This window comes from Genypterus blacodes, unplaced genomic scaffold, assembly GCF_046128005.1.
Source record: "Genypterus blacodes isolate CSIRO-AG114 ecotype Tasmania unplaced genomic scaffold, CSIRO-AGI_Gbla_v1 ptg000076l_1, whole genome shotgun sequence".
NCBI lineage: Eukaryota > Metazoa > Chordata > Actinopteri > Ophidiiformes > Ophidiidae > Genypterus > Genypterus blacodes.
The window spans coordinates 7,953,279-7,977,505 of NW_027466885.1; the positions used below are offsets into that span (position 1 = coordinate 7,953,279).

The following is a 24,227-nucleotide window of genomic DNA, read 5'->3' on the forward strand; positions in this document are numbered from 1 at the left end:
GTCACAATTGTGCGCCTCTTGAGTGAAGCCAAGTAGGCGGTGAGATACCCAGATACACAATCACACAAATTCGTGCAGTTACAGTAATAGTAGTAGCTTCTGTGTTAATGTCAACATATAGTTGTAATTATTTTTACATTGTTTAACCTTCCAGCTGGTTACATGGGGTTTCCTCGCGGTTCGCTCGCTCACTAAAGCGCAAATCACGGCTCGTTTAACCCACGGCTCCATCGACTAAAGGGCATAATGGCTTACAGGCTGATATTTAAAGTCATACACCGGAATTTGCAGCAGTCATGCAGGCTAACACAGCCCAGTCTGCTCGCCCACAAACACCGGAGTGTGTGGACCCACCAACGGAGAGCCGAGGCTCCTCCGTCCGTCCTGTGCGGCTTCGTGCTCGGCCAGAGGCTGCAGGGGGTCAGCGTGGACTCCAGGCTGAGGAACAGAAGCAGCCCGGAGGACAGAGTCAGGGGACAGACGTCTGTGTCTAGGTATCCGAGCGGCAGCCCCAAGGCTTCAGCTGCACAGAAAGGTAACACAGACACACACTTGACCCACTTGTAGTTGACAATATCACAACTGGACACCAGGACTCAGACACTTAGAGACATACATTGAGATTGAAAAGTTATCGACCGAATATAGACTATATATATATATTTATATATAATTACTAACTAGTACTACTAACAGCCAAGAAATCTTAAGTGTATCAAAGTGACTTGTAAAGGATGGAGGGGTTAAGGCCAGGCTATGTTTCTGTTTCAGCAAAGGAAGTTGGCAGAGACTTCACCTACTTGATAGTTGTGCTCATTGGCCTGGGAGTGACAGGTGATGTCATCGTCAAGATTTGAACCATACAATTCTGTGTAAAATGTGAAGATAAAGGTTATCGATATTAAAATCTCTCTCTCTCTCTCTCTCTCTCTCTCTCTCTCTCTCTCTCTCTCTCTCTCTCTCTCTCTCTCTCTGTCAGGTGGGCTGCTTTATGTGGTTTTTCAGGAATTGTTCTCTTCCGCAAGTCCAAATAAAGTCTATGGGAAAGCATTTGAAAAAGTGAAGTCACACCCAGAGGTAAAGTGATCGCAGGCTGTCCAACATCATCTCCCTCTTCATCACTTCACTACACTGAAGACGCCCCTCCTCTTCTGTACCCTTTGTGTCGTTTCACCAGTATTAATATATGTTGATACAGTTAGTCCATAAATATTTGGACGTTGACACAATTTTCACAATTTTGGCTCTGTAGACCACCACAATGGACTTGAAATGAAACAATCAAAGTGTGCTCTAAGTACAGGCTTTCAGCTTTAATTTGAGGGTATTTACATCCAAATCAGGTGAACGGTGTAGGAATTACAACCACTCCTATATGTGCCTCCCTGTTTTCAAGGGACCAAAAGTAATTGGACAAACTGACAATCATAGATCATCCTGTCACTTTTAATAATTGGTTGCAAGTCCTTTCAGTCAATGACTGGAAACCATAAACATCACCAGACGTTGGGTTTGGTCCCTGGTGATGCTCTGTCGGGCCTCTACTGCAACTGTCTTTAGTTTCTGCTTGTTCTTGGGGCATTTTCCCTTCAGTTTTGTCTTCACCAAGTGGAATTAATGCTCAATTGGATTCAGGTCAGGTGATTGACTTGGCCATTGCATAACATTCCATATCTTTGCCTTAAAAAAACTCTTTGGTTGCTTTCACAGGATGCTTCAGGTCATTGCCCATCTGCACTGTGAAGGGCCGTACAATGAGTTCTGAAGCATTTGGCTGGATATGAGCAGATAATATTGCCCGAAACACTTTAGAATTCATCCCGATGCTTTTGTCAGCAGTGACATCATCAATAAATATTGATGAACCAGTTCCATTGGCAGCCATACATGCCAAAGGCATAACACCACCACCACCATGTTTCACTGATGAGGTGGTTTGCTTTGGATCATGAGCAGTTCCTTTCCTTCTCTATACTCTTCTCTTCCCATCATTCTGGTACAAGTTGATCTTTGTCTCATCTGTCCATAGGATGTTGTCCCAAAACTCTAAAGGCTTTTTTAGATGTTTTTTAGCTAACCCAGTCTGGTCTCCCTGTTTTTTGAGGCTCAAGAATGGTTTCCATCTTGCGGTGAACCCTCTATAATCTCGATCTGTCCAACTGTTGTGAAGGGGTTTTTCTTCCCCAGGGAAATGATTCTTCTGTCATACACCACAGTTGTTTTCTGAGGTATTGCGGGTGGTTTGGTGTTGCTGAGCTCATCAGTGCGTTCTTTCTTTTTAAAAATGCACCTAACTGTTGATTTTGCCACACCTAATGTTTTTGCTATCTCTGATGGGTTTGTTGTGATTTTTCATCCGAATGATGGCTTGCTTCACTGATAGTGACAGCTTTTTGGACCTCATGTTGAAAGTTGACAGCAACAGATTCCAAATGCAAATACCACACTTGAAATGAACTCTAGACATTTATCTGCTCCTTGCGAATGAAAAAAATGAGGGAAAAACACACACCTGGCCATGGAACAGCTGAGCAGCCAATTGTCAAATTACTTTTGGTCCCTTGAAAATAGGGAGGCACATATAGAAATGGTTGTTATTCCTACACCATTCACTCCATTTGGATGTGAATACCCTCAACTTAAAGCTGAAAGTCTGGACTTAAAGCACACTTTGATTGTTTCATTTCAAGTCCATTGTGGTGGTCTACAGAGCCAAAAATGTCCAAAAATATTTATGGACCTAACTGTATATGACTGTACCCCTCTGCAGAAGGATTTCCAGTGAAAGGTTGTGATTTAATTGCATATAATCTTGATTACTTAGGTGATAGGTGCATTCGGAGAGCCAATCAAGTGTTACGGTGAGACTACACGTCGAGGGAGGAGGCAGCAAGTCAGGTGGGAAAATACCACGTTCCTTTTTTTAAATATTAACTTTTCTAAAGCTAATTGTCAATTTTGTTACTCTTGTGCGCATTTGTGTGTTTTCACAGTAGTCACCTGGAGCAGCTGAAGGACGGCCTGAAAGTGCTGAGACTAAAGTTTTACATTGAAGGCTCAGAACCAGGCCGCAAAGGAACTGTTCATTCAGAATCAAAAGAGGTGACTGTTGTGTAACTAAGTTGTGAATGTGTCACTATGCCAGAACTTTTAACCGCAGAGGTGCACATGAGCAAGGCACCGAACCCCCAACTGCTCCATGGGCTCCGAAAAATGGCTGCCCTGCACCCCTGATATGTAAGAGGGGGTGCAAGAAAACTTTTAATTGCATGTGACTTGCACGTGAATTGCATGCAACATGACAAATATAGTTTCTCTTATCGTAAATCTTTATTAATGTGTTTCATCATAGAAACTATATAATTTCCTGTTTTCCTTGTATAGAATCCTGAAACTGGAAAATATGAGTTCAGTTACATCTTTGTGGACATGGACACCTACCCAAGACGGACCATCACTGTGGAAGATAATCGATAAAAACAGATGATGCACTCTACCTCTCGGCAAGTGTCATATTGAGAAAATATAGAATCTGTCTTTAAAAGACAAGTTCAAAAATGTAGTTTTACTTCCAAATTCCTCTTTAAAACAGTTCAAATGTGAGGGTACTTGTGATTTCAACATGGAGTTTTTTTCTGGTAATAAAAACCTGCAAATGGTGTTCACACGCAGATATTATTTGATTGTAAGTCATAATAGATGCCAAAACTGCCAATGTGACATTTTTTACATGTAATATATAAGTCACATACACGTGTCATACACTTGTAGAGCACTGGATGTTCGGGTTATTCAATGTGACTTATAATCAAAGATGCTCATTTGATGTTTGCAACTCTTGAATTTAATAAAATCTGTAAAATTACCGGATAGACACAAAATCTTTTCCTAACAAATGTGATGATGGTTGAATTCAGTTTAGACGTCAATGTAAAGGCAAGTTTTGATTACATTTGCATGTTTACATTTCATAATGTATTTAAAACTTTCCTTCACAGGCTGCTCAGTCAGTAATCTCACTTTGCATTACCCTACAATGGCCACTAGATGGAGGCAAAGAATCAGGCGAGACGAGCAACCTGGTATGACCTCTTTGCATTGGGACTGCTGCTGGTTTTGTTATGGAGAAATGAAAGCAAAATGACGCGTTTGCAGTGAACACACGGTTGTTGTAGTTTCGGTCTTGTCGTAAATAAATCTGCTTGACATTAAATGCAGACATAAATATCTACTGTATCGCGATATGCCAAGACATGCCATGGTTTCCATTGTTTCACCCGAAAAAGCAATGCTACCTTCATGGCCCATGTAAATGTTCGGTTTAAGGAAGTAGCACAATTGAAGGAACCAGTGGACGAAATTGAGTTTATATACACGGCCATGCTGTAGTGATTATTTGCTTTTTACGTGCCACATCTGCTAACAAATTAGATCACATGCTTTTCATTGTTATCGCTTGTACTGCCCTGTTCCCTCAATCAATCACCACCAATGCGACATTCTTACTACACACACGCACATTTTTCTTATCATGTCAAACAACACTTTTACAATAATCATCATCCGATTGATCGTATAGATCCGTAACAGGAAATAGTATCTTCCGGGGAGCCACGAAGGCAGCGTGGTCAAACCCGACCCCTGAACGCCGCCCACCGTTGAACCAAAGGCAGTATTGGAACCTACAGCTTAGGCTTCAACTCTCCGGGACTAAGCTCTCCATTTGTTTCCTGCCTCGTTAAATTCGCTGCTGACCGCCTAAATCGCTAATCTAATCGCGGATTAAACCGAGCGGGTATGTTTGACGGGTATCAAGGTCATTTTCGTGTTGTTTTGTCGGCGGACTGTGTGAACAGATAGTGGTTTGTTATTGTTGTCGCGCGGGCCTGCTCCTCGCTAGCGTTAGCCTAGCCGCCGAACTAGCTTTCAACCCGAAAGCTGGTTCCCCCGGAGCTCCTCCTGGCGTCTCTTTGCCCCCGAAAACGCGATTGCCCCGCCGTCCACTGTAGCTCACTTGGAACACACTTCGGTAAGTTCTCCGTCCTTTCCTGGCTGTTTTAGCCGAGTTTGCCTAAGGGGCGTCTCGGCGCTATTGTCCTCAGGCATAGAAGTGTCAGTACAGTAAGTGAAAGCTGATCTCTGGACGTAGGAAACGATCTATTACAATTTTAAGCAAAGTTTATTTTAAGTTAAATAAAGTGGAATCGGTGTTTTAGTTTCACATTTTGCCCTCGGGATATTTCCAGATATATCATATAAAGCTATTGGCTGCGGAAAACAGCGTAAGCATCATTTCCCAAATTGAAATCACCCAAAACCATTCGAAATATTATATTAGAATTAAGAAATATTCAAATGACATAAAATACAAAATACTATGAAATAGTATTTTCCACTTTCAGCTCGAGTCGTGTGGCTGGCCAAGGATAAACAATTCGTGTATCAGCAATGAGCCTCAGTGAATGAGATCTCACCAACATGGAGCTGTACTGGTACATGTGAGTGTCTCCTCTGAGTTGTGTAATAACTCCTCTCTAAACTAAACCTGGGCATTGGAGCTGATGTTCTCATTCTGGTTCCTCTCCCACCCTTTGATCATAGAGTTGTCATCATCTTCATCATCATCAAGATCTTCTTCTACGTGTGCTGGTACCGGTCCAGACAGAGGCAACTGGCAGCGTACCTGAGCAACCCACGCAACGCTCAGATCGTCATCGTCGGAGGAAGGGCCTACCTTCATCAGATGTGTGAGAGGCAGAGTGTAAGTGTTCCTCCTACGCACCCAAACACACACGCATACACACACACAGAAAACTCTGGTTCATACAACAACCCTGAATCCAAATATGTCACCTTTGTGTGCCCTCGGGATATTTCGTCAGTATTTGTCAAAGCAAAGTACACTAAATGTGACTGATATTGACAGTGAAGAGAACGTTTTCACTCAGGCTGAGCGATGTGGACACATTCTCTAAACAGCGTGAGCGTAAGGAACTGAAACGCAGTCACAGTTGGGTCAGATATCTGCAGAGGAGTGTGTTTGTTGTCTTGAGAGGGCCTGTGGGTTCCGGTGACTTTCACTTCGACTAGAACAAGCGATCCACATTTGGCTAAGGTTGCACAGGGAAGATGTTTTACTAAATGACAGACTGCGTTTCAGTGTTGGTGACCCGCTGAGGAAGTGTGTGGATGTGCACACACACACACTCAACCTCTATGCCTCTCTGCACGTAGGCTTTCCGTGACCTTGTTGACACGGGAGGTCCTGCAGGTTGCGGCTCTGAGCTTGTGAAAGGAGGTTTCGGTTTCTAGTAAGTCTACAAAATGTCACCTACATGTGTGAAGCATTTCGTGCAAATACATCAGGAAAGACGGACAGGAGGTCTTTGCCTGACAGGAACCTACAGATGTTTTGAGACTTGTAGGATAAATAGCTGAATAAATAGCAACAAATAGAGTAAAGTGTTTATGTTTAGAATAGTAACCCCTTTCCATCAGATAAGATAAGATAGATAAGATCAAAGTTTATTATCTTGAGGGAAATTACTGTGCAGCAGTTACAGTACAGTGCAGAATGAAACTAGAATGTGAAATCACCAAACTAGTGCGATATAGAAAACGTGCACGAGTGCATGCAGATACTTAGTACAACATTATAAGTACACACAATAAGGGGTACAAAGTACATACAATCGGGGAACAGTACAAATGACAGTACAAATACATGAGGAGGACAAGGGTGCAAGTGCAGATGTGCATCTGGCAATATAACTACAGCATACATGTGTGTGTATATATGATATACAGCAACATGTAGTGTGACATACTATAAAGTGACAGTGAGGGGAGGGGGGGGATCCCTATTATCCCACTGTCCCGACCCGACCCGAGGTAGATTTATTATAAAGTCCAATGGCCACAGGGAGGACGGATTTCCTGTGGCGTTCAGTAGTACACCTGGGAGGAATGAGTCTGTTAGTGAAGGTGCTCTTGTATGAGGCCAGCACCTGGTGGAGAGGGTGAGTCAGTGAGTCTCTCTCTCTCTCCCTCTCTCTCTCTCTCGCTCTCGCTCTCGCTCGCTCTGTGTGTGTGTGTTCCTTTGCACTCCTTTCGTTCCCAAATTACACTCTATTTTTAGCGTCGCTCAGAATTTCTGTTCAACAGGAAATTCCCCCAGTTAAGACAAACAAACAGAGCGGTTGCGAGTCCAATATTGCCCCCCGGGGCCTCGTAAAACCAGCGGCCTTAAACACATCATCCAGTTATTGTTTACTATGTTTCATCATTCGTTCGTCTCACAGCTCTGTCTCTGGGTGTCTCTCCCACCCTTCGCCGTCCTCCCCTCTCCTTACCTTCCCTTTCTTCTTCGCTCCCCCTTCCCCCTCTGTGTTTAATATTCCCTGTTTAGATTTTAATGGAATGTGCGGCAGGCAGGCCCCGCGGTCGTCCATAACCCGGGACCCTGAAAGTTTTCTGGAGAGACGCCAGTGCCACTTAAGTGCTGGAAGCCGATGAATCAAACTTATTTGGGGGAAGGAGCCCGGACGCCGCATCGCTCACTAAAGCCTCTAACTCTCGCTTTCTTACTCTTTTATCCGCGGTCACCTGAAAATACTTCGCTGAGCCCCCGAAGACAGATGAGTTTTGATTCGTTTGTGCCCCCGGGAGTTGGACGAGGCGGAGACTTCATAGATTATCGGGCTTGGAGCTTAATTGGTTTCTCTCTCGCCGTTTTTGCATCGTTATCTTGTTTTCGCGATGCAACAACTAACTGGCTTCGCCTGGTTCGCCCTCTGCGTTGAGTCTTACAGCGTTCAGGGGACAGCTCAGCTCCACTTTGTCCACTCGGGGCCTTAAGTAGAATTTGAACGTTTTGCCATTTTTAGCCCGGACACTTAAAATAAATCAAGACATTATCATAACAAGCCGCTCTCCCTCCTCTGTAAGGGATCTCTGTACTGTGCATGCAGCCGGATTCACGCTCCCTCGCCGCTGTGTTTACATAAACACTTGTAATGGACTCATTTGACTTTGTCTTGAGCCTCCTCCTCCTTTGTGATCCTTTGCCTCCACAGCAAACGTCCATCTGGCCCAGCTGGTACGGCGTCCAGGATGACCCGTCCACAGACGAGCCGTCTACCGCCACTGTCCCCCCGGCGGCGTCCCTCTCCCACCTGGACATGCCGCCACCGTACGAGGCCGTCTCTGGAGGTAACACGCGCACACACACACTCAAACACAAACACATTAACCACACAAGCATTCTTTGTCTTCTGCTTGTTTCCTCTCACCTTCCCCAAGATGTGTAGCTTCCTGTCATTATAGATTGTTTCCCTTTTGTCATTTCTAACAGTTATTAGTTATTTGTGGTCATTTTAAAGACACAAAGGTAATTAATGGAAGTTAAATACTGAGTTGCAGCTTCCTGTGCTGTGAAACATCTGACCACCACCGTCATCATCACACATGGAGACATAACTGCTCTGTAACCATTCCAACATTCCTCCTTCTCTCCGGAGTATTGTTTGAAAACGGAGATGAAAGCCACAAACACGCACACCGCAACGTTTTCATCCACTCATCTTGTGCGGACATCACCTCGTCTGGTTTAGAGTCCGACTGACAGCAGGATGTGGTTATTATCATGTCCTCTTTCTCACCCACATCTCATCTCTTTCCGTTTTCAAACAGAAAGTGTATCAAACAAGTCATGGTGGTTCAACTCTTAATTCTTTCTTGCTTTTCACCATCCAGACGACGACCTGAAGCCGCCGCCGTACAGCGAGTGCGCCCGGAGCGATGACCCCGACGGCCCCCGGCCGTGCCACCGCACCCCGCTGCTGTCTGAGAATGCCGACTCCATCAGCGTGAACGAAGCCCCGCCCCCGTACACGCCCTGCCCCGCCGCCACATATGCCAATCAGCAGGACGGCCGCGGCGAGTCCCACCCAGAGAGCCGACCTGCCTAACGTGTCTCCTGACGCCAGTTTGCCTTTCCCTCCTCGCGCTGCCTTCTCTTCAGTCGACCTCAGCGATCGCCGCCAGCCTAACGCTCATCACAAGAGCAGACTTCTTCTTCTTCTCTTTCTCTCTTTTCTCTTCTCTTTTTGTTTTGTGTGATCAGGTTTTTCTACTTTGTATCATTTATCCGGTGAAGTTTGGTCACAGCCGATTACGTCACCGCCTCCCATCAGGGCCGCAGATTCTGCCTGCCAGCGAGGACGAGCAGGACGATGCCCTTGACCACTGAAGCTGAAAGGGAATCGGGGAGATAAAAATAAACGGGGGCAGAGAGGGAAAGAGGAAGAGAGAGACGCTACATGTCCAAGGTCAATATGTTTCACAGATCTAAGATGGACGACGCTCTCGCCCGTTGCCCAAGACCTGCAACTATAGGTCACCAAATGTGCACATCAGCTGATCTAGAGTCAATGTTCCTATTGGGGGTAAACATGATCACTGTCAAACCTTTAAAGTAACGCATCAGTGCACATTTGTTACATGAAGTCAAAATAGGTGTATGTATTTGCCGATCAACTCACCAAATCAGGACAATTGGTTATTTCACGTGCGAACACCTCTTAGATCTGTGAGAGCAACAAAGCGAGGATGTAATGAGACCAACGCAGCGGACAAGAGGTCCATCTCTGTCCAGTTCTGTCCGTCACCGCTCGACATCACCACTCGCCACAAAACAAGTTACAATCTGTCCAGAAAAAGCAAAAAAAAAATTGTTTGTGTCTCGTAAAAAGCTGGAGAAGCGGTCTAAACGTCTCCAGAAGCACAGAATGAAATCACGCCTCCGTCACTGAACGCGCGCAGCTATGACTCCCCGCGGTCGCAGACAACCGTCAAGTTACCTGATATATCTGTTGCCATGGAAGCATAATTATGTCGAAAACTTGAATGAATATTGATCATTATTGCAAAATTAAGACTAACCAAAAAATGGATTTAACAGTATTTTACGTTCCTCTTAGTCATCGTATTAATCTCTCACCGGTCGATCAGAGTTCAGTCAAGGTTGTGTGTGTCTTCTATTGTATTTCCTGGTGTGCTGTTGCTTTGGGGGTAGGGGTTAGGATATTGTGCTCTATGCTTTTTTTTTTTATGTCACTGCATTTCAGATAACCCCCCCCCCCCCCCCCCCCAAAAAAAAGAAAGCTATGGCTCATCATATTTGACTTTTTTATTGCAGAAAGGATCCAGTCCTATAATCAGTGTATGTACAGTTTTTAAACGAAAAGGAATTAATGTCCTTTTCTGTGGGAGGGGGGGTGTTTGAGGTCCATGACTGAGGCTGGAAAGTTAGAAAATGTGGCGTGTTTTTGATGATAATCCTCGATGTGTCGACAAATCATAATGCATCTTTCACCGATGCCTTTAAAATCGTCACCTGTGGGTTCGGGATCCAGCGACGGAACAGAGAACGGAGGATTGGCCTCCACCTACACGGCAGCAGCAGCAGTAGCATTGTGACGCTTGACAATGTCTCCCAGTGTTCCAGGCGTCACCTCTATCTTCATTCCCATTGTTTTACTGTGGCAGACATATCAGATCTCTGCAGTGAAATAGCCTTGTGACTTAAGAGGAAGTTATGTTTTATCTGATTCAGGGGAAATAAGTTCTGTATTAAAAAAACAAAGTGTTCGTAATCTTGCTCATTTCTGTCTTTCTTTTTTGCCCTAAAATAACCTTTGCACTCCTCCCGAAATCAATTTTATTAACATATTGTTGTAAATTATTTCAATACTCTCAGTTGGGTAAATCCAAACAAGCTGTGTAACAAATGCACTTGTAACTAGTTGTGTTTTCTCCTTTCTCCACTAGAGGGCACTCATGCGCCAAAAATTGAGTGAACCAAGTCTCCCATTGATTGGCACCTGTTGCTGTGCAAGAAACAAACGCTGGTGCGTGTGCGCGTGCGGCGGCCATGAGATCAATTCCTGCTATCCGGATACGGCTGTACCGCGGCCCGCTGTCTTACATCATTGTAAGAAACAGACGATTAATCTAAATATCAATTTGAATTGTTATCTAAACTTGTCGGTTCCTTCTCGCATGGAAACCACGCATGCGTAATTCTTATCTCCGCTGTGCGCGTGTGTTGATTATAAATCATTTACAGCTTGGCACAGCTGACGGTGATCTACGTGTGTGGACTAAACCAAGCTCAGCACATTCACACACAAACATAACCCTTGAACCCGTAGATAAACATATAAACACATCAATTATACATTACATTTCATATGTAGTTTGCCAATATGACTCCCTTATGAAAGAGATAAAACCACTTTTTTCCCCTATAAATTAGAAATGTCCCCCCCCGGATCGATTCAGTACACCTGGATCGGCGCGCGCTCTCTCCCACACGGCAACAGGTAGGAACCAAACGCTAATGGCGTTATGTGCAGGTTGTCTGCTGAATTTCAGATGTTTCTTGCTCGATGTTGCACACGCTCACACTCTGTTGTGTATGTAACATGTATCTGTGTGTTCTCGCTTTCACGCTTTGGGTCCATGTATATTCCTTGAAATGAACCTTATTTCGCTATTTTGTACATGACTCATTTGGTAGAAGCAGTCACAGCAAATACACAAACACAATATTTTCTGCTTAAACCTCAGCAAATATGAAACGTGGCTCAACATGACAGTTTGGAGCCCTACTAAACAACATGTTAATTTAATGATCAGCATTGTTAAGGTTAATGAGAAAAGGCTCGTTTTGGCATTTGGAGTCCAAAGACTTGAATTTTACGGAAGTGTGTAAATCCTTAAAATAGAAACTAAAACTACATAACGTTCCTCTTAGAATTCACGAGTTGAAAATCCCAAACTAGACAGATTTAGCATCTTTTTAAAATGAAATACCAATTACAAAATGTATGTACAGATGCTGTGATGAGGCACATAGACTTTTGTTTACGTTATGTAAGCTGTAATGTTTAATTCCTTCACTTAAGATGCTGTGAGGTGATCCGTCTCTACTCATATATTCTTATACGACATTGTACAAGAAGTGCCAAGGTTAAGAATATTTATATAGTCCGACAAGCAGCGTGTGTTTGATATAACTATATGCGGAATTATGCGCCTGAGTAATTTATGTGATCTGAGGAAATATTTGCATTTTCAGAAACGGCGGCCGCAATCCATCATGTAGCCCACTTCACAAATCACTTGCATCTCAAGCCCTATTGTGTAGAATGTACACAACGCAAATCAGCACCTCAAGGATGCCGTATGATTTCGTATTTAAACAGAAAATGATTGCCGTCAAGGCCGGTTTGAGAAATACAATAGTCGGGGCTCCATTACCGTCTGTCAGTGGGCGTGTGTGGTACTTGTGTGTGTATCAGAGGACGCGGTATGCGCGTGAAAAAATGCCACACGGTAGTAATTCAGCAAGAAAACCTCCATACCACCTTAAATCTCATTTCCCACGCCGCACCATAGATGAGATGTTACACTGCTGAGTTTCCTGTCGCTTGATATTCAACTCCTCCAACAGCGGCGTCACATTTCTCACAACACAACAGCAGTGACAAAGTTAATGAGTCTTGCTCAGATCATTTAACTGCAAACAGATTTCCTCCTCTGCCTGTCTGGACGCCTTCATCCCTTTTTTTTTCTGCTTTTGAAGTCTCATTTTCAATTTGCATCCAGATTGTTTTACTGATTTATTTTCCTTCCACTAAAGAGAAAAAGAAGCTTGTGGCGAATTTATTTAAGCACCGACATGGCCCAGTTTGGACCATAATCCAAACATTCACATCTGCTCGGATATTGCCAAAGATCAGATGCTCTCGAGAGGGAGAACCATGTCTGCACAGTTTTATGTTAATCTTCTCTTCCAAAGACTATAGAAGACATTTTTATGCAGGGAGAACATACAGTTTGCTTCTGTCTGTCACCGTCCCCCTCCCCGACTGCTGCACTGTTTCTGTGGTGGCTGTCAAACTGTCAAATAAGAGATGAAACATTTTTGTAAACTGTTGCTGTGGCATTTCAGTGGCACATGAGTGGTTTTCTGTGCGTGAAGTCTGCTCGCTGGTATGAGAATAAAATCTAGGTGATGGAACATATAGAATCGTCGTCTTTGCTGTTTTTGAGGATCCGTCAGGTTCTCCAGAGATCTGAATCGTTTACCAGCACAAAATAGTATTGATAAGCATATGAGAGAGGCAGAGAGAGAGAGAGAGAGAGAGAGAGATGTTATATCAAACCCTCAGGGGTGTAACGGAGTGCGAGTTTGCATTTAAAGTCAAATGTCAGCGTAATAGACTGCAAACGCACGCAGACACACAGGAGGTCTTTTTAACCTGCCGCCATCAACGTGAAATGTTGAAAACATGATGGTCGGTCGGTCCTCCTCAGCAGATATGATCCCAGAGTGCAGCGTCTGCGTGCGATGACAGGATAAGTGAGGAGGTCTGCGTGTCAGGAGGGACAGCTGAGCACCTGGTGAAGCTAAGCAGTGGTTTGTGTTTCATGTTAATAGTGGTTAATATTCTTAATGTAACATGGGCTTGGTGCTGGATGTGACCCGCCGCTTGTCTCTCCTCAGGCTTCTGCTCGCTGCCACAGGCGACGCTTCTGCCCAGAAACGTGTTTTCTTTCAGTCAACATATTTTGCATCTTAAATCCCCAAAGTTGTCTCCCTCCTGTAAGCAGCGAGCTTGTGACTCACACTCGCTCCGATGGAAAGGGAAAATTAGAGACTCTCATTCAGAGGGTAGGCCGCTCGCCTCGCTGCCGGCCCTCGCAGGCAAACGGCTCCATCTGTCCCTCTGTTCCCTCAGCAGGATCAGAGATGTTTGGAGGAGTTTCTGATTCGCCGAAACAAAGTCCTTCATATCGGGGAGTTTGTTTTGGCGCAGGCATCCTGGCTGAGGAGACGCCATGTCTTAATACGACTGACCTCCGACCTTATGCAAATCTAACCTTTTTCCAGGTGAGGCCTTAATGCTCACCTGCAGCTCCGACTCGACAACATCCGAGATGCTGTGGAATGAGATGCTTCCTGCTCGGCGCCCTGAAAAGAACTGAGAGGGCCGTTGTTCTCAGTTATCGGCTTAACGCGAATTTACATTCTAATTAGATCCCGATGTGCGAGCTGAGGCGTGCGAGCTGAGTAACCGGAGCCGCTTTTAGAGGGAAAACTTACACACTTGAGTGTGAGTCCAGTGGAGATGACAGCCAGTCAGAGCCGCTCACATTGACTATGCAGAGCTCAACTTTACACGCCAGGACTGCTTATGCTGCCATCGTGTGTGTGTGTGTGTGTGTGTGTGTGTGTGTGTGTGTGTGTGTGTGTGTGTGTGTGTGTGTGTGTGTGTGTGTGTGTGTGTGTGTGTGTGTGTGTGTGTGTGTGTGTGTGTGTGTGTGTGAAGACGTCAGGGAGTTAGAGATATGCTTAAGGTGCGTGTGTGTGTACCACTCGCATACTGTACACACCACAGTGCTCCATCATACTAATTACAATGGAAGGGTCCACTCACACTTTGTTGCAGCGTCTTGGCTGACTGTGCTGATGTGATTCCGTCTAATAAGATTCTATATGAGAAACAATATGATTGGTCAGCAGCTGTCCATGCTCAGGGTGAGTCCACGCTCTTATATCTCTTTAGAGTAAGGCGTCAGGTAATATGAGGGCCCCTGGTTGATTTAGCCGTGTTGTTTGCTGACTTTCCTTATTTAGAGCCATTAACTTCTTTAGTTGTTCAGGTTGGAAAATCTGTTAGTGTGTTAATGTCGTCCGTCTCTTAAAGGGGTTTATCACCATCCCTTTATGTTATTTAGCCTAATTTTTAAAGTGTGTTGATGTAGCTGAGTAGGAGGTTCACAGTATCTAGAACAGCATGTTAACACTCAGTGTGCACAAGGAGTAAGAGGGAGTAGAAGTGGAGCTGCTTAGATTTTCTGCTGCATCATTATTATTTGATAGTGTTCGTCAGAAAAAGGGCTGCGTCCGCCTGCAAATACTTTCAAAAAGAGAAGAAGAGTCGAGTTTCATGTCTGTTTCGAAGAAGAAGAAGAGGGGAAACGGAAAGGGGTGAGAAATGAACTGATAAACTAATTTCACAGACATGAAAGCTGTTATTGGCTCAAGTCAAGAGGCTGGAAATGGTGTTTACTGCTGCAGAGTCGGCCCGTCTCCCCACGTCATGCTCTCATAAGATGTATATAATTCGTATCAGTGATATTCCTTTTGAGGTGTGTTTGTGGGATGCGGAGGGCCTGGTGAAGGACGATGCGCCGCCACTCTGTGGATGAGGGCAGGAGACATTACAACGCAATTTAAATGATAATTGCGTTTGTAATTGCCGCATTACTCCCAGACTGCCGTACCTGCAGCTCTCAGTCCCGAGCCGTGTGTGTGTAATTAGATGGTTATTAACTCTGTGCATTAACGCGGCGATATGGAGACCACGGAAAAGTCAAAGGCATAAATTGAAGTGCGGGACAGAGTGTTTGTGTCGGGAGGAGTCCGGGATCTGACCTTCTCCAGTCGGCGCCGCGTCCCGCGCAAATCTCGCCTCTCTGCCTCCACCGTATGGAAAATAAACCTGCGTTGCCACGGCGTTGGCGGGCCTTGTAGCTGCAGCAGATGTGCTAGTCATGCTTATCGCAGCAGAAAGCGGTTAATTAAATGATAATGACGTTTCTATTCACCGAAATGGAAGCGGGGTGAATGGGAACGTGGAGGAGAAAAACGGGCATTCTGTAGATCTTAAAGAGATCAATTAAATCCCCCTCATTAAGTTTCAGCCTGCGATGGCGTGAACACAAAGACTGCTGAGTAATCTTCATCGTAGCTGCCACAACAATGACCTGAGCTGAGAGTATGAATTTCACAGCGTCGGTTTCAATGCTTACTCCCTGGCGAGGCTCTCTTGGGATAACAGTAAACCCGTCACGCCGGAGCCTTTGATCTCTTAATGATGACCTCAGTTATTGTTAGTCTCCGCCGCTCTTTTTTCTTTTTCCTCTACCTGACCCGCGCCTCGCGTAATTGACAGCGGGACAGATCAATAGCTACGGCGCCGGGGCCAGACCAAAAGATGTCGGAAGGGTTTCGGCGGAGGTAAACTCGACAAGGAGGAGAGAAAAAACCCAATCCCTTCCTTTTCGAGGCTTTTGATCAACTTTCCCAGCCCCGGGAAGGCTGGGGGTTTTATCGGCTCTGCTTGCCTCCCTGAGACGAGAAACAATGTGCTTTATTCCATTACACTATAAATCCAATCTCATGCTTCACGGTCTGCAGACGAGTTGCAGAAAAGCAGAGGAAGAGAGGGAGGAGGGGGTGAAGGAGACCACAGGCGAACAGGGCGGAAATGTTGACACAAATCCCTCAAATCCCAAAGGTGACGCAAGTTTGCCAGTAGGGGGCACCGATCAAGAATTTGGAGCAATTAAGCAATCAATTACAGGATTGATGGGAGCCTGTGTGGCTGCTGTGCGGATATACGTGTCGGCGAGTGTGTGTGCAGTTAGCGCCGGCGCCACGCTGTTCATTCATCTTCTCGCTGTTTATCCCAAACTGAGACATCACGCTGGGGGGACACAAAGCTTGGATCCTGAGGGAGAGCTCTCCGGGATACCGCGGAGGCGTAATTAGCATTTGGTTTCGCCTGCCGATACCGCCACGTTCTAACAATCTCATCACGGCGGCGCGCCGGAAAAACTCTGATGAGATAAAAGCCGGCGGTACTCGTCTAAACACCAGAGGTCCTCCAACTCCTCCATTCATCCTGCGGACTCGCCCAAATGTCTGATGAATGTCTGAATTAATAATGGATCGGTCCAAATAAATATTTAATCCTTCAAAAGTCTGTAGCAAGACAGCTTGTAGTATTCACGGTGAGTTTATGCTCTGAAGAAAACGAGTTCAGGAGCGGATAAATACCTCTGCTCGCTAACGAAAGCAGGCCGTAAAAACCTTCCGATTTCAGGAAAAGTGCTAGAAAGTAGTGGAAGTATCTCATCTGAGTTGCTCCTCTCCACGCCCGTATTGCTTTAAATCTAGATTGTTGCTCTGCTCTGTACTCTATTCAATCTCTTACATCCTGCTGATTTTCTGTAGTTTGGATGCGTAATAGTGTAGAACGACGGCGGGTCGAAAGGCACGCAAGCCGCTAAAAGCAAATAAAAGGATATCTGTGAGCCAGTGCGCCGTCTTCTTCCTCGCCGTCTCCTTCCTCGCCGTCTTCTTCCTCGCCGTCTTCTTGCTCCATCATTGGATTGGTGTTTTTCAGTATCGCAGCGGCTGGCGGGCGGGATGAGAAAGATGGCACTCGCCGCTCTTCACTTTAGCGCTCGCCTGCAGTCGCTTGACCCCTGGCCGATGCGTTCGCTGCTTTGAAATAAAGTTATAAAACTTTGCTCAAAGATGGAGGAAAGTGCGAGTGACCTGAGAGATTCTTCTTCTTCCTCCTCATCTAATCCTCCAACACTGACCTCACATAACCAAGACAGAAACACGCGTTTTACCGTCAGATCTGTTTTTTTTCTTCTTGCACAGAGGACAGATGTTTACATTTCTGCTGACATGTGACTTCTCTTCCTCCACTGTGCTGCCAGCTCATCATGAAAACTACAACTGCATCACGGAAAATAATATAAACTGGTAATAGAAAGAGAAATAAAAACACTTTTTATTTATCCCCGAGGGGAAACTATTTCCCTCACTATGCACATTGTTGTGCTACACAGACACACAATACAACACAACACACACATGTAACACCCCCATGCAAACAAGGTCTGTATACAAATTGTGGAGGGGTGCCGAGTGAGAGGGGCTGGGAGCAATATGGGGGTTAGGTTCCTTGCTCAAGGAAAGGATTAGGTTCCTTGCTCAAGGGCCCTCAGCAGTGCCCAGGCAGTGCTGGCATCCCTCCAGCCACCAGCTCCAGTTTATCTGGGTCCTTCCTGAGACTCAAACTTCCAGTCACTCTGCAGACTGAGCCACTGCCGCCCCCAATATTGTGGTACTTGGTGTGATTACAGGCAATGTAAGTTAAGCTGTCCTTTAATGCAGCCGTGTTGATGAAAGTGTGTATTATATGAACGATACATCAGCTTCAGCCAAACTGTACAAAGCTCCTCTTTCGTGTTGGCTTTGCCTCTGCAGACCGAGGACATGTGTACATACATACATCAAGGCCTCCAACACTCCAGAGATAGAAATTCAGCGTAGTGGAAAGACCAATCTTGATTTTTCTGTGTACACCTGCTTAAAGTGCATCAAGGTTCACACACACACATACACACACGCTCTCTGTCAGTCTGCCTGAGAGAATGAAAGGTAGTGAATGTGTATACAGGTGTGTTAGTGAGGATGAAGACGTGTGTGCGTGTGTGGTCGGTAGCGATGCAGTGTGTGTGAGCAGACGAGAGGCCATGGAATCCACCCTGGGAACACAAGCTTTGTTGAAGGAAACAAATTGCCTTCTGCCCAGTGAGGAACGGAAGGATAAATGGAAAGTATTCATGCTGTCCTTGCTCCATAAAGATGAGACAACATTTAAAGGCGAACACTATTAAACATCGCACGCAACATAGCTTTGTTCACCGCTTGTCTGCCGTCTCGTCCATCTGCTCCGCTCGCGATGTTTGAGTCAGCTTAAACCTCCACACAGGATGGTGCGTTTAAAGAAGGCGTGTTAAAGAAATGGAACCCAGCCCAGCATCCCTGAATCACAGCCGAGTCAGCCGAGTTTCGGCGTCGGGGCTCCTTACTGCAGGTGCATCTCCCCCCCACCCACCCCACATACCCACACCCCCCCACCCCCACACCCACCCCTGCCTCTGATGAACTGACTCGACGTTTCACGAAAGTGGAGGCTCGGCTTTAATCAAAAGTTTATATTTGGTGGCGAGAGAGAGGAGCAGTTCGAGGAGGTCAACGCAGGTCAGGGTGATTGCTGTGATAGAATCAGCTTTCTGTCAATCATAGCTCAGCCATGCCGTTACTAATTAAAATGGTCCATATGTGATAACAACCCAGTGGACGTGTGTGTGTTTCTCTCTCTATAGTAATGTGTGCATGGATCTGCTCATAAATCGTCCCTCTGGCTGTGGGACGAGGAGGGAGGGATGATGGGGGATGTGTTGGTCCGGTGGTCACTGTTCACCCATCATCATCATCATCATCATCACCAGTCAGATGTGTGTGATGTAATAAGTTAAATGGCCACAGCGAGTTGATGCGGATAAGATTCCCATTGGGGATTTGAGACGTGTGTGTGTGTGTGTGTGTGTGTGTGTGTGTGTGTGTGTGTGTGTGTGTGTGTGTGTGTGTGTGTGTGTGTGTGTGTGTGTGTGTGATTCCACAGAGTGACTTCTTTAAATACCGCAGCTATGTGTCGTAAATGGAAATTACAGTTGCGAGCAGGACTCTCAGCCCAGTAAATAAGACAGTATGCATTATTTATCCGAGCTGTGTTCCTCTTTAAATTCAGGGTGTGACGTTCGAAGATTACAATGGGTGGGAGATGGCGGCTCATTCCCCCCCCCCCCCGACGCCGCTTCTGTGGATTAAAAGTGCCTTCAGTATTTACATGGGTGACTTTATTTTTCGATCCACTTAGCTGCAGGGTCGCTTTTGCATTGTTTGCGTTCGCTTAAATAGCTACTGACTGAAACGCCTTCTTCACACTGAGTAACAACAGACGACTGCATGTTTTGGTGTGATCAGCTGATATCAGGGCCAACACACACACACACACACACACACACACACACACACACACACACACACACACACACGTGTATTCGGCCTGCTCATTTTTGACATTAATGAATGCGCAGCAATCTCCAAACCGCCCGTGGGTGTCGTGAACTACGGCGTCCAAACCTTCACGTCCCATGATTGAATTCCCCAGAGTTTGTCCTTTTTCCAACCTTTAACTTTGCCGTTTCATTAATGCCTATACGCACAAAGAAAAGACAATAAAGAAGAAGACGAAGAAGAGGGGGGAAAAGTCCAACTAGGAGCCTGATTCCTTTTGCTATCCATCAAGGGCCATAGAGGGGAGGATGAAGAGTAATAAGAGCTGGGCAGAGTCTCAGCAGAGAAGAAGATGAACCCACTGGACTCTGGTGCTGCATTTAATTACCTCATCCTGTTCATTCATTAGTGCCTTTATATGGCCTGGACCCCTCTAACGCGCCATCACCGTCTCCACACTGCAGCAGTGGGACGATGTGGGCTGGAAACTGCGGGTCGTCGAGGATATGATGGAGATGGGAGTCCACGCTTCAGTTGCGACCATCTGGGTGTGATCTGTGTGACCTATAAAGGGCAGGTCCAACTCCTTCAAGTAGCATCCGCCGGCACAAACTCCTCATAGTTCTGGTGTGCCCCCCTAATACGCACAGGGCGACTCCCACCCTCGTTCCCCCCCCCCCGTCGCAGACGCGTCAGCGGCGGCTTCATTGCCCAATCCTTTTTTCCGTGAAGCGTGACGGCAGAAGTAGACTTTTTAAGAGCTCCGGCGCTACAGGGCCCCGCCATCCTGCCGGCAAGGCTGAGTAAGCCTGAGGAATCGCACGGCTCTGGCCCCCGCCGCAATGAGGGATGCCTCATTGAGTCTGCAGGTATGAGGCTGAGAGTGAGGAATGACTGCAGCGTTTTGCACATCTCTCCCTCTCTCTCCCCTCTGAATCAGTCAAATATAAGGTCACTCATCCAAACAGGCATCTGAACACACACACACACACACACACACACACACACACACACACACACACACACACACATGCATAGTAGAGTATATTTCTCACCTGCCTGCGTCTGAGCCTCCACTTGTATAAGCGCAGCCTTTATGAGTAAGTGTTTCTTTTTCTTATCCCTGTGTTGTCACTCCTCGTCCCGGCGGCGGCCCGGCCGGCGATGTGCGCGGGCCGTGAGCTGACCCGGGGATTGAGAGACTGCATGACAGATGGCCCGTTTGATGAAGGGATACAGGGGCGCTGCCACGGTCAGCAGAGTTTTGGCATCAAAGCGAGAGCTTGGGCCAGCTGCTCGTATCGCCACAGGAACGAACACACACACGCACACGCACACACACGAGTCATCACGTATGCACCAAACACAATGAGGAGACACACACTCGTGAGGTAATATTCTCAAGGTAATATTCTGCACTCTTTGCCGAACAATTTTTTTTCATAGAGATGAAAGTCGACCTTCGGTTTGTTTCATCGTGACGTTACTTTGAAAACACTGTTTGGTCACTGAGAGAGCTCCGTTTTATTTCTCCAAAAGCCAAGGGATAAACATGCTCTCTCACACACACACACACACACACCTCGCTGAGAAGTTAGATAGGCGGTCCAGGTGAAATACACAAGGTTCTTTCTGAAATTTATTTATTTTTCGGTTGCCTGGCAACTTGAGTTAGTTTGACATCAAAACTGGAATCCGGCACAACAAAGGCAGTCACACACACACACACACACCAGGTGAGGCTTGAATGCCACTGCAGGTCTGATTCATACCCCTGTCCCAGACTGTCCATCATGAACTAATGGACTCACAATCATCCATCAGTGAGCCTTTTTTTCCTCTCTGATGGCTCACTCAAATATGCTGCCTGATGAATCTCACTGAGGGCGACTTAAAAGACTAGAAGAAGGTGAAGAAGAAGGCTCAGATCTCACTCTGGAGATATCGGGGACATATTGGAAAGTAGAGGAAATTCATAGTGTGGAGAAAAGTTCTGCAGCAGGTCACAGTGCGGGTCACAGCACGGTCAAAAGCACTTTTAGTTATCAGCCACTTTAGCTGCTTTCAGCCTCTAATGTCTTCATCCAATCCGATATTCAAGAAAACAGAGCTGCTGCCGTCGCCTCTGCTTCCTAAGGCAAACGAAGAGGTTATCCACACACACACTTCCCAGATTGATGCAGCGGGCAGGTTGGAGGGAGGCCATTTGAAATGTAAATCTGGGCTTTAACTCGCCTGCATTGTGGTTTGCTGCATTTTTATGAAAATCACCTGATTTGAATTTAGATGCGGATCCAAGGGAGCTGAAGCATTCACCCGGGCAGGCACGCTCCTCTCAATGAGGAGGCGTATTAATGGCCTGTTGTTGACTTAATGTGTCCGTCGCTGAGACAAACACTCTCGCTGTTCTAAAGGTGTGTGTGTGTGTGTGTGTGTGTGTGTCATTGGTTGATAGATAAACAGGTCATTGAAGCGTTTATCCCCCTCTGCTGAGGTGCCCTTGGGCCAAACACCAAGTCCAAAGACGGCTCCTGTTTTGTGGGTCCATCCAAGAGGTGTAGCAGCAAATCCAACGCACCTCTGCACTGACACAGGCCGCAGCTCATCAACCTCTTTGGCTCCATCCTGCCAGTGGCGGTGTGATGGAAGGTCCCCCCAGTGTCCTCACACTATCGCGCACTTGCTGGTGCTGGCGTCGCCATCCCAAGATTTTCGCGCCCTGTCTGCCCCCCCGGGAAAATGTTCTGCAGGCGCCACTGCATCCTGCAGGTTCTGGAACGTTCTGTGCTTTAGAGGAGATACTGTAAGAGAACATTACTCCTCCATGTCTGCCTGCTTTCTGTCAGTCCCAGTGCAGGAAGATGTATTTTTACATAGGAGCTACACAATTATTACCACTTACAGTTTCCTCAGCCCTCACTGGACTGCCAAGGGACACAACTACTGCAGGAAAGAAGCAGGGACAAATAGTTGACCGTCCTCCAGTCCAGTCCAAAAAATAATAAAGTTGTAAATTGTGTAATGCAGTGGTTCCCAAAGTGGGGGGCACGTACTGCAGGGGGGCGCAGCGCGGGATCGGAAGATCGATTTGAATAAGTAACGCCTGAGGTAAATGAATGACGCGCTTCTTCTTCTCTTCTTCGTCTTGCTGCAGGACAATAAGCGTCCAGACCGACATATTGGGGAGCGTGAAATCCTTCTGATCTATAAAAGGGGGACCCTGCAGAAAAAGTTTGGGAACCACTGCTGTAATGCATTTATTGAGTTGAGTGTTCGCTGGTTTTCAACTTGCACCTTCCTCCTTATAGTTCTTTGCCCCTGGAATCCTCCTTCAATGGCCGCGTCCCTGCCTGAGAGTGAAGATGTCTCTGTCCACCTGCAGGACAGCTGTGCGCCGCTGCCACGTCTCTACTCCGCCCGCCCGCTCAACTGATGATGATGATGATGAAGAGTGGACGCGCAGAGGAACAGAAGTGGTGGGAGCGCCTACACTCTTTCACTAACTCTCTCTCTCTCTCTCTCTCTCTCTCTTTTTCTCTATCATTCTCACACACACACAGACACACACACACACTCTCTCTCTCTCTCTCTCTCTCTCTCTCTACCCTTCATCCGCCGAGCAACGCAGCAGCAGCTCAATGTGACCGGTGAGAGCGCCGCCGGACGCGTCCTCCTCTCCACTGCGCAGGCACCGAGCGATTCAAGCAAAAGTTGTTTACTTGTGTGCGTGTGTCTGTGTGTTTCGGAGAGTGTGTGTCCTCTCTCCCTCCCCTTTGAGGAGCGGAGGCATAGCTCGCCTGTGTGTGCGTGTGTGTGTGAGAGTGTGTGTGTTTGTGTGGCGCAGAACGACCGTGCGGTGTCCGATTTCACCGTCAGCACGGAGCGCTTCTTCTCGCATTCGGGACCAGACGGACGGGGCTGCGCTGAGGACCGCGAGCGCACGCACACGGAATCTGCGGAGAAGGAAAAGAAGGGGAAAGAAGGAGCAGGAGTTTTGTCTCCTTTTATTCCAAAAAGACCGGAGCCGGAGTAAGGATATTCCACCGAGCAGATCCTTTTTATTTGTGTTGCTCCTCCACTCTTCACCGGACACCGCACGCAGCTTGGCCCCCTGCTAGATGACCGGGAGCTGGGCACCTCACTCGGTAAGCTGCCTCTTTATTTTTACTATCTATCTATTTCACCGTTGCGCACTTCCATTTATTCTTCTTCTAAACGGTGATTTTGTTCCCAAACGTGTATTTTGAACGTAAAATATTCAATCACCATGTTCAAATTCGTTCACCTGCTTAAATGCGTCTGTTAAACGCGAGAAAACACACATTGACACAATTGTATCGCGTCAGAAAATCAGTTTCCACAAGTTTGAAGGTAATGCAATGTGGCGATTGACCGCTTGGTGTCGCTGGGACAGAGTGTAACCCTCAGCAGGTCCTGTCAGATCAAATCTTCTTTTATTCTAAACATTGTTTTTGTTTTTGGCCTT

The 24,227-nt window shown here is 46.4% G+C and overlaps 3 protein-coding genes across 3 annotated transcripts in view; all 3 read left to right on the forward strand.

The window, feature by feature from the left end:
* The first annotated feature begins 12 nt into the window (after positions 1-12).
* Positions 13-3,865, forward strand: timm21 (translocase of inner mitochondrial membrane 21). Its single transcript, XM_076158076.1, has 6 exons — positions 13-535; positions 772-834; positions 980-1,077; positions 2,825-2,898; positions 2,994-3,102; positions 3,385-3,865. Exons 1-6 carry the CDS (start codon positions 247-249, stop codon positions 3,475-3,477), a joined length of 726 nt encoding a protein of 241 aa, XP_076014191.1. The 5' UTR covers positions 13-246; the 3' UTR covers positions 3,478-3,865.
* A 641-nt stretch (positions 3,866-4,506) lies between these two features.
* On the forward strand, positions 4,507-10,145 carry LOC143006793 (uncharacterized). The gene is made up of 5 exons (XM_076158077.1): positions 4,507-5,029; positions 5,403-5,498; positions 5,602-5,761; positions 8,076-8,211; positions 8,755-10,145. The coding sequence occupies exons 2-5, from the start codon at positions 5,479-5,481 to the stop codon at positions 8,967-8,969; spliced, it is 531 nt and encodes a 176-aa protein (XP_076014192.1). The 5' UTR covers positions 4,507-5,029; positions 5,403-5,478; the 3' UTR covers positions 8,970-10,145.
* Positions 10,146-11,179: 1,034 nt separating this feature from the next.
* sema5a (sema domain, seven thrombospondin repeats (type 1 and type 1-like), transmembrane domain (TM) and short cytoplasmic domain, (semaphorin) 5A) overlaps positions 11,180-24,227 on the forward strand; it is a 111,298-nt gene continuing 98,250 nt past the window's right edge. Inside the window, exons 1-2 of the mRNA XM_076158327.1 lie at positions 11,180-11,384; positions 23,050-23,886. The gene's annotated coding sequence lies outside the window, so the exon portion shown is untranslated. The remainder of the gene's footprint in view (positions 11,385-23,049; positions 23,887-24,227) is intronic.